This window comes from Neodiprion lecontei, chromosome 5, assembly GCF_021901455.1.
Source record: "Neodiprion lecontei isolate iyNeoLeco1 chromosome 5, iyNeoLeco1.1, whole genome shotgun sequence".
Lineage (NCBI taxonomy): Eukaryota > Metazoa > Arthropoda > Insecta > Hymenoptera > Diprionidae > Neodiprion > Neodiprion lecontei.
The window spans coordinates 29190010-29209036 of NC_060264.1; the positions used below are offsets into that span (position 1 = coordinate 29190010).

Below are 19027 nucleotides of genomic sequence, written 5' to 3' on the forward strand. Positions count from 1 at the left end.
TACCCGGGGACGGTTTTCTTCAGGTGCCATGGCCTTGATCCGTAATACTGAAGCGATTGACCCGAATATAAATGGTTTTATAAATTAGTTTGGTCGGGCGGTACCTGGAGGCAGCACTTCCCGCCACCCATCAATCACCCCTGGGCGTTATAACGCGAGGAAGAGTCCTGAAGCGATCAGCAAGGAACTAGGTGAAGAATAAAAAAAACACGAAGTAGATGTGGAAGAGGGAGGAGAAAAAACAATGGAGATTTCAAGTTGACCCGGAGTATGAACGAAGCTTGTGTGTAGGTATGCGGGGTTTGCCTCCGGCTTGCGCAAGCCTGCGGGGCGGAGAGGAGAGGAAAGAGAGAAAGGCGAGTGGCTTTGTTCGGCCACTTTCATTGGACAAAAGGCCTTAGGTGAGTCTAATTAAAATTGACTCCTCTCCCGGTAATCTGGGAGGACCGTCTAATTAATAACGTCATTCCCGTCTTCCCTCTCTCTCTCTCTTCCAAAGTTCTTCTTTTCGGTAGATTTATGATATCGGAGTTGCCCAGGCCGGAGTGGGAGTCGCGGGATGGAGGGAGATCGTCACGAGCCTCACTCTCTCTCTCTCTCTCTCTCTCTCTTTCGCTCGGCTAGTAAAAATCCTGACTATGCATCGAGGTTTGGTTAATAAAAGGTAGATTGGAGAGTGATGGACGGTGCCCGATGGGCCCCGTCAAAATAATGATCAGCATAAATAATGAGGCCAGTTATACGGAGATTCGAGGCTCGTAACAACCCTGATGTGAATAAGAGACCCTCACGAGTTCCCGATGATTGGATCGCTCATACGATCCTCATTCTCATCACTCCCAGATTCATATCCACATCCGTGCAATAGAGTCGCACTACCGTCCGCCCATTGTCGAATTACGGAATTGAGATGGCATGAGCTCACAGAATTTCATCAACCCGTGCGAGGTCTCAATCAGCTTCATGGTGGCGTGGTTGGAACTGCTTATCAAAAAATCTCACGTGTTTACCGTGAATGTACTTGAAGAGAGAAAAAATGATATCAGGCCAAGCCGGAACTGACCGAAGCGACGAGGAAGGAGACTGGAGATCGATGATCGATGATAGGGTATGGAAACGCGTTTGTCAAGTGAAGATTGAGAGACAGGGGTAACGATACATGTGGTTATAGATTAAAAAATTTGTCTACGCAGCGCCAGGAATCGGAGCAATAAATTCCAGCTCCACCCTGGGGGTTGAACGGCGGGATCCAACGCCGACGGTATCCAACATGATCCACGCACGAGTGAAGGAAGGAAGGTACGCACGCACTCACCCGCACAATTTACCCAGCTTAAATCCGCCCCGTGTGCATATTTCACGCAACCGAGTGATTAATGCTGATTTAATTAACTCAGGGCAGTTTTATATGGGCACGAAGAGGGGCTGCCGAAACCCCGGGTTCCCTGATTTTCACAGCAGATTTTAGCCCTGCAATTACTCCGAACTCCGTACAACCGTTTTTGGGTTACGTGAACCGGAACCACGACGCAGCCTTGAAAAAAATCTCACATCAGATTTTTTCCCCCTGTAATCTCTACGTGATTCAATCACATTTGATTATACTCGTGAAGCTGATGATCTGCACTTGGTTATTTATATCGTTGTTTAGAGTAAGGAATGATAAGGATGATAAAAAAAGCGTTCAGTTATATCAATTGATCATCAGTAAACAGACACTTCCGTCACTGATCCTGATCATCTGAATAACGACTGTCTCGTATGATCTGTTGATAAAGTATCAGTATTTACTTTGATAAATCACATAATCAACAGACCAAGAACATTTCGTAACGACTCGAAATTTTTTTCTTCCATCGATTGAAACATCTGTATAACCGTTGACAGAAACGATCAATCCATTACGTACGCTAATGTGATCAATTGAATTTTATCATTATTATTCAACTAATTTTATTCTCATCGTCAGTCAAATAAAATATGGTTAACGTATATTTACGAATTGTTAAACCGTATTTCGCACCTCGGCCATTAATGAATCAGATACTGTGATTGTCAGAAGGGGGTATTATCGGGCGAAGATGAGCCAGTATGCGATATTGTATTTTTCGTATGCGAAAGGGAGAGAACCGGTATGTCTGTGAGCTAAGGAGTTACCACTGAAGTAGAAGTTTCAAAGTCAAAGATGATAATTACAAGTAGCCTAATTCTAAACACGTATAAATCCAATCTCAAGTTGTTCATCTATATATAAAACACACACACAATGCATACAAATAATTCGGTAAAAAGGTTATCCATCTTCCGTTTCCCGTACTTCAGTATCTACCCCTCGTTCTTAAGTATCTCCTTAAGAACAGTGCGTTTCGGTTTTTCGCTCGGAGTCAGAGGCATTTTATCGATGAATCTGACGCCGCCCTTCAGCCGTTTCCTTTCGATGACTTCGGAAGCGACTAGATCGACGATATCCTTCTCGGTGACCTCGGTACCCGGATTTTTAACGACAAAGGCAACGGGATGTTCAACGTCAATTTTATCCGGCTTGCCAACGACGGCGCACTCCTTGACTCCCGGGTGCTTCATTATTATGCTTTCGAGTTCAGCGGGGGCGATCTGGTTCCCCCTGTACTTGATCATCTCCTTCAACTTGTCCAGTACGTAGATCAGACCGTCGCTGTCATAGTACCCGATATCCCCGGAGTGTAGCCACTTGTCCTTGTCAATGGCTTCCGCGGTCGCTTCCGGGTCGTTTCGGTAGCCCTTCATGATGCACGGACTCTGCCAGCAGATTTCTCCGACCTCATCTGGACCTAGGATCTTTCCGGTCGAGCAGTTGATCACTTTGCAGGCAATGCCGTAAACTGGACGTCCGCAGGATCCGGGCTTGGAATTGGCGTCCTGGATGGTGGCGGCTCCTCCGAGTTCGGTCATCCCATATCCCAGGATGACGATAGTCTGAGGCAGAGCGGCCTTGAGCTTCCCGAAGGCATCGGCAGTAATGACGCCACCACCGCCGGATATCTTCTCGAGTGAAGACATGTCGTACTTCTCCAAGCACCCGGAGTATATCAACCTTATGAGAATGCTCGAGCCCATTAGGACCCAGTTGATCTTGTACTTCTCTATCAGCTGGCTGCAGAAGTCCTCCTCAAACGCGGGTGTTATCACCCGCTTCATGTTGCCTGCCACGCAGAGGAACATGCCGATCAGACCGGATATCCAGTAAAGTGACGAGAACACCGCGCAGGTCTTGTTCTCCAGATTGAGCAGCCTAACCGCGCCGAACTGGAGCAGGACTGTTCTGTGCGTGTGCTCGACCCCCTTCGGCAGCCCGCTGCTTCCGCTGCTGCAAACGATCAGGGCGATTTGGGAATCGTCTTCGAGTTCCGAGCATTTGAAGTTCTCCACATCTTCATCCGTGTGGAGATCCAGCACGGAGCGAAAGGACGTGCACTTTGAATGCTCTCCGAATACCACGACCTCAGCGTCGTTGTTAGACTCCCTTAGAGCGACGAGCACCGTGCAGGCGGACTCCTCGTCGCAGAATACAATCCTTGGTTGCGACATCCCGTTCATGTACTTGAGATCCTCTGCGGGAAGGATAATCAATGGAGCATTCGGTGATGCCACGGCGAAAAGATGGTCATGGAAGTCGATACTCACTGCAGTTCATGATCGGATCCCAGGGTGCGACGGCTCCACCGCAGTAGAGAGTAGCATACATCGGTATCACAGTATCGCAGTGATTATGGGTACAGATTGCGACAACTTCCCCGGCCTTGATGCCCTTGTTCCTTAGCCAGATCGCCGTTCTGACACTGCGGTCCAACATCTGGCCGTAAGTATCCTCGACACCGGTTACAGCATCGACCTGTATAGGACACCCTCGATCACCGGTGTTCAAAGAAAGAAAGAAGCGATTCGCTTACCTGTGCGACGAAGTCCGGAGATGCCTTGAACTTCCGGAGGATGTATTCTCCGACACTTGTTCTCGGCGGTGGGACTAGAAAGTTTGGAGCCGGGGCCCTCAGTATCTTACTCTCGACGTCGATGCTATTCGTATCACCGTTCGCCACAGTTTTGCGAACCGGATTTGGAACAAGGCAGCTGAAGCACGACGGCATGGTGATAAAGCGTCTACTACTGACGTTCGAGATGTGATATTTGCAGCGGTATGTACTTGACGCCCAGGGATTGGGGGAGGAAATTCCTGGAGGAACGTCGGGACCACCCAGCAAGCTTTTACTCTAAAGGTTGACTGATCGTAAATCTGGAGAGGCTTGTTGAGTGGGCGATAAATGTTTCACTCGATTATCTTTCATTGGGTTCAACTGATAATGAGCCATCCAATCCGCATCGGCAATTTGACGTTACTATAAGTAAATGCTTCCGTCAAGTTCGAAACGTTAATCCATCCGCAACCTTGTGATGCATTACTTCTCCATGCGTCAGAAATTCGAGCGTCGAGTAATTTCCAGCTTCAATAAATAAGACGGACCGATTGCAGATGAAATTTTCTGCAGGGGGTGCAGCATCGGCGCTCCTCGACTACTGACCTTCATTTTTAACCGAAACACTCTCCCGGGGTGAATTCAAACAGTTGCCACTCGAGCGGATCCAATATCGGAATGAGAAGTGCCCACGAATTGAGGGATATGGCCATCAGGGCGCCCCGCGTGTCCACTAAGAGAGCCCATTCGCCATCCATGCTCCATTTCCAGCGGTATTGCAGTTGCGCTGGACGCGCGTCTTACCAAGGGTCGCACGTAACCCTGCATCGTCGATTACCCTTATACTCCATCGCCTAAAAGCCAGGGTCACGATGCTTAGAGGGTGTCCAGTTCGTAAGGTTCTCCGTGTGAAAGATAAAGTGTGAGAATGACAGTGCGGAAACTATTCCAGCAGACATTTCAATCCTTTGAGTCGAATCCGGATGGTAGTTGCGGTGACGAGTTATAGTTTGACTTGTTGTTAATCTTATACTCCGGCGAATGATCGATCTACGCCGGAAAAGAGATGATTATAGGCTTATCTACGTGTGGTCCGGGAATCACAAATTTATAATCAGGGATTTCTATTTAATATCTGGTGCATTGATTAAACCAGATTAACCATATAACGTTATTCGGTTTCATAGGTGCCTACGTACCTGATCAGTACACGAATCAAAAGGCACAGTTTTCAACTCTCGAAAAAAAGTTCTAACCAATCGTTATACGCCTATTCTCTGCGCATTTTTCGTTTTGTCGGAATTAAGTGTCCAGGCAAGACAGAAATTATGTGATCGATTCGAGACGTTGCGTTGTCACTCAAACCTATCTGAGTAGAACTTCTACATTTTTTCACGCGTGCACAGATGGTTTTCGAAACAAAGAATGATCACATCTGCACTTCTGAAATTTCTATCATAGATTTGCAAAACCAAAGAACAGGATCAAACATTACTATGCTATAGACAGTGTAATTTATTTTTACGTATCGTAATATCAATCATGACGGGATGTTGAATGTCAATATAAATGGAATGACAAAGAGATTTGTTTACTCTTTTGAACACTTTTTACGTAATTAGATACACCTGCTTTAAGAAGTGTATTATAACTGATAATTAATTGCTCGTTGTATAATAAGAAGGCTTTCAAGGTGTCTTCATCGTTTTACTCAACGCGCGGCACCAATTGACGGATCGCAAACAGGATTAAAGTCTCGAGTTAAACCACCTTTGCCAAATCCCACGTGAATCTGCATCAGATTTACCGAACTTTTGGTGGCGGTTTATAAATAAGATCAATTAATGAGAAATGAATTCACACATACGATATTCAGTTTTGGTAAATACACGTATTTATAAACATAGAATGAAAGATGATTTCAAAAGACAGTCGATTGCCATCCGAACACATATAAAATGCATTACATAACAAAACTATAATCATAGATGGACGTAATAATTATCAATTCTCTTGCTAGGATTAACCGCGAGACGGAGAGGTTGAGTGATTTATTACAAAGCGTACGTTATCGCGAATGACAAATCTCGCAAAATCGGAATCAAATGAACGTCAAGTCCGCATTAGTGGTTAAATTCACACTCTGTATCAAGTGTAATAATGTTTGGCGTTCCTACGATTTAACAAATCACTATAATAACACGAATCACGTTCAATGCACGTAGCTTTGACTGATTACACGTTATTTTTTCCGGAATAGATTATCGCGTACCTCTTTCGATACACTAATTGTGCAAAGATTAGCCATCCGGATTAAGTGTAACAAAGTCAGGGTGACTACCTACAACTGTCGGGAGAATTACAATCTTCACCTTTCGGATTCTACAAGTGAAATTGAAAAATATTTCAATTTTGTAAGAAAAAAAAAAAGAAAATGAGAGACTATTCGTTAGAAAATCATTTGCAAAATATGAACATCGTCAAATCAAGTTCGGAATCGATGGCAAGACCATTTTTCACAATATACTTGCAACATGATGCAAAAAATATTATACATTAATACCGAAACGTAAAGACAATCGAATTTAGCTTGACTTCACGCTGATTTTCAACGTTTCGACCCATGCGATGTCGGGCAACAAACCGAAATGTTTTGTCGTTCGTGGCGAATCAGTCGTCACGGGTTAAACGCGTCGTGCGAATGCGAATCGTTGTTGCTGCGTGAATTTTCCCCTGCGGTGTGACTCCATTATATACGAATTACAGGCGCGTTTGGGGCAACAATGCCGGAGGCATATCGCCCTTCTCCCCCTTTACAGGGCCAGGATTACATCGGTGGGATATGGATGGGGTGGCGGTTTTGATTCTGCACGGCGTTGACATATGCGGCCGAACAGAGCCGCGACCTCCTGCGGGACAACCGCGTCAAATCGGACACGAATCAAGCGTTTATTTAAAATAAATTGTCCCTTTCCCCTGGCGTGTCTAATCCGCAATTGCCTTCTTCGTACCGCAGCTACTAATCCCGACTGTCTATTCCATTCCTAGGTAGGTATGGATCGCACACTTTGTAATGCGGGGAAGTACAATAAACGTGCCATCACGCCTCGTCGATCTTGCTGCTTATTTTATTGTCGGTGACTTGTTCACGGGGTTGATAACGTCGATAATAACGAGGTGTTGTTTGTTTGTAGCTTGAAACAATCAGCAATCGAAATCAGAACAACCCCTTCGGAACATATTTTAGATTTCGTGCTCTTCTGGAAATGAATCATAGCCTATGCAAATTTAGCAACATTTATGTTTACCTACACCGGGAGAAATTTTTTTTGCTATCAATTTTTATTCTCGAACCTCGAGATCAAAGGGTATGAAATCGGTGCTTCGCAAGCTTTGCTCAGAAAAAAGCAAAGTGTAATAATACTTGCTATTTGATATATCGCATCAACACAAAGAACCGGGTATTTGCGTTCGCAGGACAAGTTTAAAATAATTATAAAAGAAAATCTCTGCGGACAAATAACTGCGAAACTGTGGATATAACAGTGCAATGAATCGTACGACTGCGATTAAGCCTCGAGATCATATCCATAGACAGAAAGGTGCACAACAGTTTTCAATGAATTACCATCCCTGGCGCACAACGTTAACGTTCATCGTTATTATTATAACGTAGTATAGTACAGAAATGGCAGGAGGCACGAGGCCTGATCCTCGAGGACCTAGGGAGATAGGGAGGCCGGCGTCGTATACTTACTCAAAGAGGGCATTAGCCGGGGTAGTAAAATAAAATCCTGCGGCCGTTCTTCGCTCCGGCAAAATTATTAACGTCCAGGTTAGGTGTAGGTTAGGTTATATAGGCCCTGCTACACTGCACTGGACGTCCCTTGTATACGTTATTATCTCGATATATGTACGTGCACGAATACATTGTTGGTAGCGGTAAAAGCGGCGGCCATTACGCGGTAAAATACATACACAGCGGCGCCATCTTGTTAAAGATGTTCCGCAGAAGCCATCATGTACCGAAAATACGTTTATGCATACAAGTGTTGTGAAAAAGTTGAGAAAAAATCTTAACCGGTTTTCTATCACCTTCTCACATGTTTTGTAACGACGGGAATGTATCGGAAGAAATATTTTTTCGCATAACTTATACTCCAATTTTTGCAGTTGGTTTACAGACATCGAATTTTCACGTTTGATGTTTGTAATATTGTTTTCATTTCTGGTCAGACTTCGTAAATTTCGAACTCGATGAGCAGCGAGTAATTTTAGTTCAAACACTTGAAAATTACTCATTTATACACAACTAATCATACTATTGTCAGTGTAAGCTGATTACGGCTGCAGACGAAGAAAAAAGAGTTTTATAACTAGCTTAATGCTTTGCGATTAATGGCCCCATATTTTTAAGGGTCTTTGGCTTGACCCATGCATCTTGTTCCAATATCTTATGCCTTGTATCAAGAATCGCCACTTTATTGAAGCCCTGTAGTTATCATTATCACTAACTTTTTGTACACGAACCCAGCCTAGCGACGCTGTTAAAGAATTATAAACGTTTCCGATCATCCGAATCGAAAACGCAGAAAAGAAAAACCGACTAAATAATCTGCCAATGATAGTGAACATTGTATGTACGTAAAAGAAATGAACATGATTAAAATCAAGTAGGTAACACGATAAGCTAAGATATCAATTATTTGAGAAAAGATTTCGCAATTAGAACCGTTTGTGCTCACCATGATCACTGAAATGAAATTTTACATTACAGCACATTTACAACGTGCCAAAAATAATCTGTCGCACCGTACGCTTCGAATAATTTATTTTAAACCGACGCCGAAGACTCGTTGCAGGTAATTTCATGGCGGATAAAATAATCCCAAAAACATTGGAATCGGATGAAAGTCGTTGCCGTTTTTCCTCCTTACCTAACTCTTGTTTCGCACATCGTAGCCCATTAATCCTCGACACTTACACCATAAAGTAAGTATCGTTGAGAGTCGAACGAACTTGCAGAAGGTACGTAACACGTATATTTTATTATTTCATATGGCGTATTGTAGCTAATGCCCAGCTCCCGCCCCCGGAAACAGGGGTGTGCAGGGGACGTTGGTGTTGGTTGAAATTTTCTAAGAGCGTAAGCGTGTCACGGCGAGGACCCGTGACCTCCGCCCCCTTTTTGCGAATTATTCTTAACGCTGGCAAAGCGCTGAGGCTGATCTCTGCCGTTATACGGGTGCAGCGGTGTTTGCACGTTTCACAGAATCATTGCCATTCTTCTCGGCACGTGGCCCTCTTTCAATTATACATGGCATACGTTTCGTGTGCGTATATACATGTATATATGTGTGTGTGTGTGTGTGTATGAGTGTGTATCCGTATAATAAAAGCGTGTGATTGTATCGGTAATTTATCCATTCTTCAACTGAACCTGCGCCCTGTACATTGTAAGGATATCATTAGATTTTAAATAATGCCGCTTAACATAGGTATAAGAAGCTCTTTTGTCTAGAACAAGGGGGAAAAGAAATTGCCCAGGGCTTTGTCGTAGACATTATAATGAGTTCGAGTCAAGGGTTCGAAACTTTATGGCTTATAGTCTGATCGGATGATTGGACATATTTTTGATTTTTAAGTAATTTGAGCGCTCCGGGCTTGCTGAGGATTCAATTAACGCAAATTAGTTCTAAAATCTAGATGTATTCGAATTTCTTTGCCAGGAAACAACGCTTTCGAAGATATTCAAGCGTTGATAAATCGATGAATAATTATTTTTCAACCGAGTTTCCATGCAGACACGCAGGCAGTGGAATCGTCGATTTTGCTGTTTTTTTTTTGTTTAGAGGTTTTATTTTATTTAGACGTTGCCTTTTTGTTGCACATTATGCTTTATGTGACAAGATTACGTTCCGCATTTTTTCACGAAGCACGAAATTGAGGTTAGGATAGCGTAATGTCAGTTTTGATAGCGACAGCGCATGCGCGCAGTACAGAAAAGACTACTTTTGACTCCTACGAGTTGGAAGTAGTACTTTTCCGTACTCCGCGCATGCGCATCCGCAGACTCACTCTGCGTACGGAAAAGACGCATGAAAAACGGCGTAAAACGTGCTTGCGTTTGTACAAATGTCATTTGATTAATTGAAAACAAGTGATCGTAACGATAATTTGGATCGTCAAATGAAGCCATAGATATTTTTCAGAGTTATTCAAGTAGAGTTGGAAATTGCATAAGACAATTACTTTATTCCGGAAAATCTAAAGGTTTACACCAAGTCCATGATGATATTAAGCTGCAGACTCAAGAATAATTTTGTCGATGTGAAACATTGAACCGAAGTCTGGCAAACAAAATGTCATAAATAAGCGAAAAATAGGGGCGTATATAGAGCGAGGGTAAAGTATAATGGAGAGAAGTGGATGAAGCGGTTGCAGATATCAGCGTCGGAAGCCGAGCCAAGCGGACAGAATTGATGTTCGTACGTCGTCGTATTAATAATCCGTGGCAAGATCGCATGGCGTGATTCTGGCTTTGGATGGAGGCGATGGCGTTGCCGTACGGACGACGAAGAAGAAGAAGAAGAAGAAGAAGAAGAAGAAGAAGAAGAAGTCGAGGGCCCCACGGTGGGTGAACACGCTGACTTTGCGTTGGGGCAAAGCTGGCGGGTTTTCGCTTCGCGTTCGTCGGCGACGGCGACGCAACGTCTAACCGACGCGTTAAACGACCCGTGTAACTCCTTTCTCGGATTGAAATTGTATTTAACGACGTGGATGCAGCGAGGTCCCAGCCATACTTAAATCTACTCAAGTATATTACTGCGGCTCTGCAACTTCGAGTCATTTTTTTACCTCGAACTTCGCATAGCTGAGGGTCAAAACTTGTAATTCCCGCCATTGCGGAACGAGCTGCGGGTTGGGTTGTTTGCAGCCGTTATATGTATACGTTCTTACAGTATTGCAATAAGTCGAGAACAATTCTACCTACGAGTAATTTCAAGTGTTTGCTATAAACAGCGCGAAATGGCAAGGAATTTAATGCGAATTTTTTGGAGAAATTGGTATTTCATACTCGAAACTTTTACCATCGTTCGTTAATTCTTAAACCTTCAGCCGAAGTATTTATAGCACAAATCTGTGTATATGTGATTCAGTTTTAAATAAAAAAATTTTGATTCACGAGTTTAAAGTTAGCGAAATATAATTTTTAATGTTTGTTCAAAATTTTTTCTTCTTTTAATTATGAAAGGCACAAGATGTCTGAAAAAATTGCAATTTTGAATCTGGTAAACATGGAAAAGTCAGGATATATTACGTTCCAAAATTAATAACAAGTCTACAGTTATACAAACGAGATAGTAAGACCATTGAAATTGATTTAGTTCAAAATTTGAGAAAAAATTCACTATTCAAATGTAGAGTTGTATTTGTATTCATGTCCTTAACACCGAATATTCCACGCATAATTTGAATAAGGTCGAGAATTTTTTTCGTTTTATTTAAATGTAGAATTTCCTTATTGTTAAATTGAGGAAATACAATTCCTATGAAAGTTTGAAATTTCGAATAGAGTACAGCTACAATCGTCTCTTCAACGAACAGCGACAATTCAAATAATCAAAAATCCGTACAGTAACAGCAACTGAATAACTGTGATGAAAAAAATGTGTCCCCGTCTTTTTCGCGTTTCATATTGGACAGCGAGATCAAATCTACGGGTGTTGCAAGTGTGCAAGATCAATGTGTACTAAAATATTCTTCTTCTCTTCCTGATACTACAATATTGCACGTATGCCTATATATGCGTTCGCATACCCATAGTTTTGGCTCGGTGAATTCCCTGTTGCGGTTATTTTTATTGGGATGCGGAACGCGGTTCTGCTATAGTCATAGAGTCGAGCCAATATCTGCGGCTCATTACACCCAGGAGGTATAAGAAAACGGGGGAGAAAATCCCGCGTTTCGATGCGGCATATACGCGGGTATACATGTATAAAGTACACTGGTTCGCAATGATTCTGAGACGAATAATTTTTAGGACAAGTCGGTTACGTTGGCAATGCGGAATCAGCACGCAGTGCCACCATCGGCCGGCCGTGAAACAGGATAAATCTTCGTAAGCATAACTTAATCCATGGCATGGAATGGCATCGATAATACAGAATTCGCGAAAGCGTCTCAATCTTTGTAAACAACACAATCCATGACCGTCGATTCTAACCTAAGATTAAAAAACTTAAGAATTGAGGCTCAATCTTTGTAAATACAACATGACCTATGGCCGTCGATTTTACCCAAAAATACAAAATTCGACGGCCATGGGTTACGTTATGTTTACAAAGATTGACTCTGTTTACAGGCTGGCCGGCGGTGGCGCTGCGAGCTGATTCTGCATTACCGACGTAACACCGACTTGTCCAAAAAATAAACTGTCCCATTGTTGGAACCCCTGCGGACAAGTGTACCAACTACATGAATCGGATATATCAGGCGATGCACGTAACCTATAACCCGTAACCTGATCTAATAGCTTCCTCTTTTTCATTCTCACAGTCGAACTTCTGCTTATCTCCGGCTTATTTTCTCCCTCCTTTTTTACTTTCTTCTCCTCTTCATTCGATTCGCTTGAACACTTTTACAGAGATACAAGGATCTAACACAACAGAACTTTTCTTTAGGTGATAAAATAAATGACAGAAATAAAAAAAAAAAAAATGAGCGGTCATCATGTGTCGATTCGCCTCGTGATTTGGCATAACGCAACCCTGGTGCTGCAACTTTGGTTATACCGAGGACTTGTACATAAAACGAGAGGAAATGTTGAGCAAGTCATTGGGACTGGGGGGCGTCTCTCGAAATTTTCGTCGACATATTCAAAAGTCAATAAGCGTTACTCGGCAATTTCTATATCGAGTCGCCTTTAGCCTTAGCTTGATACGCGGATACGAGCATGGAAATAAATGGAATCCGTGAATACTTAACGGCTTAGTTCTTTGCGCGTAAAATGTGTAGATTAATTGATCATTAAAACGGGTAGTCACCGACTTCCGCCGTCCATCTCGGAAATCATCGTCGGTAAAAAGAAAAAAAAAAAAAATAAATAAAACAGGGGCTCAAAATTCATACAACATGATAAACAAATATGCGTCAGCCCGACGCGATGCCGTGCCCGTGATCATGCATAAAGACTGAATTCTTAACGACTGCACGATCTGTTGCCTGTATAATTTAATGCGCACGCGCAACAATCCGAGAGTAAATATTTGCCAGAGCTACCAACCGTCATAAAAATTCTGACAGTTTTCAGTGGCAGTTGTGCTCAATTCACAATTGTCGAAACTTTTCAACGGCTAAAGACAATTGTTGGTCACTCTGACGAACAACCGATCTCGCATTGTAGCGCGTGCGCGTTAAATCTTAGGAGAGACGACGAACCATGCATTCGTTAGGAATTCAGTCTGTATACAAAAAGGATTGATCACGTTTCCCGCGTCCCCGATCGAGTTCGGATGGTTTCTCGATCCCTGCAACGGGGATGACTTGCCGAGCGGGTGGGCCGATCAACAATGACCGTTTCGAATCAAAATCATTACCGCCAACGCCTCGAACAAGAGGAACCAGCGTTGCATCTCCGCTAATAGACGCCTCGTCTCGGAGCCTTGGAGCGACGGATAGAAACGAGCAGTCAAACATTGGATTGGCGTTTGATGGGAAAAATGAAGGGTATGAAAATGGTCGTAAAAGCAAGAGAGCATGGTTCAAAAAATCTGTTTTCACCTACCGCGCTTCGTGTATCAAGGAATAATTGTAATGAATTCGAATAAACGAAATTCGTACATTCAAACTTGATCCGATTTCCCGCGTCTCGTTTCTATCGCTGTCAACTTCAGCGCTGTCTAGGAGGCCTTGGACCACGGAGATGGGTGGGTATCTATCTCCGGTGTTCCCCAGGTGGGTGAGGTAACGACAAACAAGCTTTGTGGCTCGCATTGTTCGGCGTAAAGCACCGCGACGCCCCGGAGAACCAACGCCTTTCGGTTATACGTGTGTAAGAGGCGATGCCGACCTCGTAGGGTGGTCCGAAAACGATTCTCCTCCCTTTTCCCTAGCTTTCAAAAAAAAAAACCCGCGGCTATCATGCCACGCATTCTGCGAGAATGCACGGTGTAACAATTGTCGAGCAGTGTCAAGAATCAAGATCTCGTTGCTTCTTATCTTCTCGCGAAAAACGATACTCCGTATCTTTTGTTTGTTTTAATCGAATACTTCAACGTACGGAATGCAAATTGAATTTCCCGCAAACTTTTCGCACTTCCAGTTTGAGCTGGGGAATCGGTATTCGCAACGTCGTAAAATCTTACCGAGAGATTGACTGAAACGAATCGACTGAACTCTTTCAAGTTTTGAAAGTGTCTAAGGGGCAGATAATAATTCATTAATGAATCTTCATGAAATTTCGTGCTTATTCATTTGGCTTTTAGTTTCAGTTCGATTGCTCGATTTACGATTAAGTAATAAATTCGGATTTGACAAAACTTTTCAATACTTGTTGCATTTTATTGTTTGAAAATTAGAGTTTGTTTGTACGAGGTCAAAGTGTAACTCTGTACCATTTATGGCCATGACTTTAGGTTAAATATTGTGTAACGAATATTTAGCCACAACTGGATTAAACGATGTACAAAACATGTAGATACTAAGGCCATCAAAACCGGTACATGCACCATGAAATTGTTTCTTCGATAATTTGTTATTTATCTGAAAGTGGTTTCAGTTTACTCGCGTATTTGGAATCGTGACTGAAATATTCTTGTTTTCCTAAACGTCGGAAAAAATTCACAATTTTGCTGATTGGAAGTAGTAACAATGGTTTACCAAAATGCGAGAGATGAGCTGTCGACCAAATACCGAGTTACAAACGTGTAACAAACAATTAGTCACATCCCTCCATCTATCAATCCACCCACAGGTGGATATTCTTAAATTTCTGGCGATGATAGAAAAATAAGAGAAAAACGACGCATGCACGATGGTGTAAAATATCTGAAACGGTTTTAAGGTATTTTGAGTACGGAGTAGCGTAACCGATTGAAAAGTATTTACGAGACTCGATCCTATTTTTTCGAAAACATTGGTTAAACTTGAAATTTTAAAAGTAGCCCAAAAGAATTCCCAAGTTTTTCCCTAAATATTCCCGACCAAATCACAATTTTCCGAATTTAAAGTGCGCTCGATTCAAATATCTATTAAACAAAGCTGCGAGTCGAACGGTATTCAAAAACACGTTTACGAAATTATATTAAATGATTGCACGGGACCGAATGGGTCGAAAAAATGAAAAGGTGATAAAAAAATTCCCTTACTTTTCCTCAACCTTACGATTTTCCCTGACCACTGACGACCACGAATAAACAACGGTCTCACCTAGTCTCAAAGCGGTTTCCACACCTGACCCCGTCCCTCTTCGGGCCCCTCGCGATAGGGGTCCGAGCAAAAAGTCAACTTGTTGCGGGGGGTGAGCGATAGGGCGTCGTCCCTGGCTGGCGTGGCTCTCGCGTATGTGAGAGCGAAGAATCGAGGAGTGTGCAGTCATCGGGTAAGGTGAAGGGCCCGTTGAGCGGCTGGCGATGGGCCTCGGGTGGGTGGGGTGGGGGGGTCGGGCCCACGGAGGCACGGGCCCGCGGGGGCCCCGAGAGTGATTTATAGAGGCCGCCTTTGTGCGGCGTTGTTTCGGTCAGGCCGTGAGCCGAGGCCGGGAAGCGGCGCGGTGAGATTCTCATCCGAAGATGAGGAGTGTAAGAGGGCCCGACGGAGGAGTCCCTACATCCACGCTTTTCGGGCCCTACATACCGCAGACAAAGACGGAAAACCAAACTCCAGACAGCGTGGCTCGCTGCGCAGGTAGGTATAACTTACACATATGCGATGTATATATACTATTTACTCTGCGTATACGCAGCTTGTATATAAGAGAGAAAGAGAGAGGTCGCCCACAGGTGTGCCCCTAGGCTCGCGCTCTTCGCAGTGTGCCTTAAAACCCATTACTTCTTCGACAAATCCCAAATTAACCCGACGCGTCCCCTCAAATAATAACGAACCGTTTCCTTTTTGCTTTCACTCTTGTTTCATTTTTTTTTTTTGGTTCTTTTTTCGATTTTTTTTTTCTCTCTCTCTCTCTTATCGCTATTTCGGTCACTCTCCGCGGCAAGCTTTTGATACCGCTTCCATCCATCGTGCTTGCCAAATTCTCGGGTATCGTCCCGACATGCAACGCTCGATTTGTCACGAGCTTGTTGATTACACTTACATACTACCGTACGTCTTACTTTATCGAGGATAGCTGTTTCAATTCATCGCACTATCGAGTAGGATACGTACGTATAATGTACAGCATAGAGAACAGTCGGTCATCCCGTGTTCTTCTTGTCCATTGATGGTGGAAGGAGATATTGTGACCGGTAACACTTCCGTGACCATTGTGCGGTTGAAGTGGAAAAGAGGATCACCTTTCACAACAACGTAAAAAGCAGACGAGTGATTCCACTTTGAAATTGAACATAGAAAAAAATAACTCACCGGAGCAGAAAATTTCAGTGTCAATGTGGTCACACCTCAAGATCAACCAGAATCTTGCAAGTTTTAGCCAACGGCTTTGCCACATTCGAAATCCACTTGATTCCATTCGCAAAACCTTTGCCGTTGTATCGAAACTTTTCGTTTCGACGATTAAAATCTTGCAGCGACTATATTAATATTTTCTGGTCCAGGGATTTCTTTCCCGTCCGTGGTCCAACTAAATTGAAGTGTTCCAACCGATTCCAGTTAACGGAGCATAGAAGACCACGCCAACGGAAACGGGTAAAAATAACATCGAAGAGTTGGATGCGTGTCCTGGGACGATCTCTAAGGGGGTCAACCCTGAGGTTGGCCAAATGGTCAGGTATATAATATAGCCGAGCAGTTTCACATCGCTCTTAGAGAAGATCCGCCCGGGTCCTGAAAAGGTGTTAAACCATTCGGACTACAGAGGCAATTCTTTCTGGTTCGGTTTTTTTCGCGGCACCGCTGCAGATCGGCTAGGAATTTCATCCATCAGCCTGCCGGACAAGGTTATATACAGTCTCTCTTAAAGCCTCGGGGTTTTGGCGAGGTCTCTCGGAGGATCCGAAGGATCCGAAGGATCGGTCTTGGCCTCAGGTGTTGATGACCAGACACTACGGCGGCGTCTCTTCAGCCGGTATACCTTTCATCTTCTCTCTCCCTCCCTCTTTATTCTTTTTTCACTTTTTATCCTCTCCTCTTCCCCCTCCCCTCCTCCTCCTCCTCCTCCTCCTCCTCCTCTTCAACCCCCGTTGTTCTCCCTCCTCCTCTCCCTCCTCGTCGTCGTCGACACCGCCCTTATGCCACGGAGGAACGAGAAAAAGGCCCCAAAAAAAAAAAAGAACGATAACCAAAAAATACAACATTATAGTCAGCTCGCATCCACTTATTGCTGCACATGCGTTGTATATGTGAACATCTGTAAACTTGTCTGTATAATATTTACTCGCACGTCGATGATCGCCGGTCCGGGGTGTAAATCATTAGAAATATTAATTAAACTGTAATACCTCCGTTCCTTATACGCCCCACACTTTGAAAAACGCCGTTTTATATTCAAACACGACTGTAATTAAATACAAGTCTTGCACATCGCCCCCGGGACATTTTTTTTTATACCGCGTATAAGCGAACACCGAATTTCTTTGATGCACGCGTTTATTGATCTCGCCTTCACAACGGAGCTTACCTAAGTACCAGAATTTTTTCTATACCTTCTAAACAACGGAGATCGTTTGTTAATCGCACGATCCAGAGTCAGGTAGTTGAAAAATTCGAATTTTGAAAAAATCGAAAATTCGAAACTGTTCAGGGATATCAAATGATACCTTCTTCCTGCACTGATATTGTACGAGACAATTGATTTGTAATCAATGCAAATTAGCGAACCTCCAAGATCTGTATCGTTAAAAATCGAAAATTCGGACAAATCTCTGGTAAAATCTAACGATCCTAAAAGACGCTGCGTTCGTTTCGAATTACAAATTCTTGACGGTGAATGGAAGGAATTTACGCGTTACAGTAAAAAGCACTGTAAGAACTTTTTTAAACTACGACGCCGCAAGCCAGAGAAAACTAAATTGAGGCTCAGTTGGTCAAAACCATTCTCACTTATGAAATCGATGATAAGTATGAGTGAGAAATTGGTAAGTCGAGTGATATTACTGAGTGGGTATAACTTTATGCTTCATTCTACATCCGCGAGGTTGAGAATTTCATTTTCTCTTTTATATTGACGGGCTGCTCTGATGCTCGTAGAATATTTAAGTGGTTACGGCATTATTCCCGCCTTTACAAGCCGCTGTTCCTTACTAAAGAACGAGATCTCAACAAGCCTTGAAGCCCGAGAAGTAACTCCATCTACCCCCCGTCTCCCTCTCTCTTTCTCCCTCTCTCTTTTTATTCCTCGCGTCGATTATAACACCGTCTTTCTCCGGGTAGAAGGAGGACCAAGAGCGAGAGGCGCATGGAGGGATAATTCATTTGTGTATTGTGTTTCGCATTATACCCAAAACTCGGTGAGCTACAGAAGTACAATGGCTACTCTGGCACCAACTGGCGGAGTGTTCGGTCATTGAAATGAACTGCACGCAACTTGCGCCGCGTCGCTATATTCTACGTTACGTTTCATTTTCATTTCCATTTTTTTTTTTTTTTTTTTTCAACTCCATCTCCTTCCCCTCGACTCGCATTCTTCGGTCGCTTCACATTTTGCACATCGCAGATCTATCCGTCCACTTCAAGTCCACCTTATCAATTCGCACGCGAATTTTATTATCTTAAATTTCTCTTCCTTGTACGATCCTTGAATGATGAAAATTCACTTCTGATATGATATTCCATTTACGATGACCTCGTCGATGTCTTGACCATGCTGGTGCACTGAGAGAAATTTTTATTTCCGGTTACCGCTCAGTCCTCAACTATTTTCATTTTTTACCACAATCGAAATATAGAGGTTCTAAGTAGAA

At 43.3% G+C, this 19027-nt stretch overlaps 1 protein-coding gene across 1 annotated transcript; it reads right to left on the bottom strand.

The window, feature by feature from the left end:
- Positions 1 to 1790: 1790 nt before the first annotated feature.
- Positions 1791 to 4271, bottom strand: LOC107220353 (luciferin 4-monooxygenase). Its single transcript, XM_015658916.2, has 3 exons — positions 3930 to 4271; positions 3664 to 3871; positions 1791 to 3590 (listed from the first exon to the last, which is right to left on the bottom strand). Exons 1-3 carry the CDS (start codon positions 4122 to 4124, stop codon positions 2326 to 2328), a joined length of 1668 nt encoding a protein of 555 aa, XP_015514402.1. The 5' UTR covers positions 4125 to 4271; the 3' UTR covers positions 1791 to 2325.
- Between the last annotated feature and the right edge of the window lie 14756 nt (positions 4272 to 19027).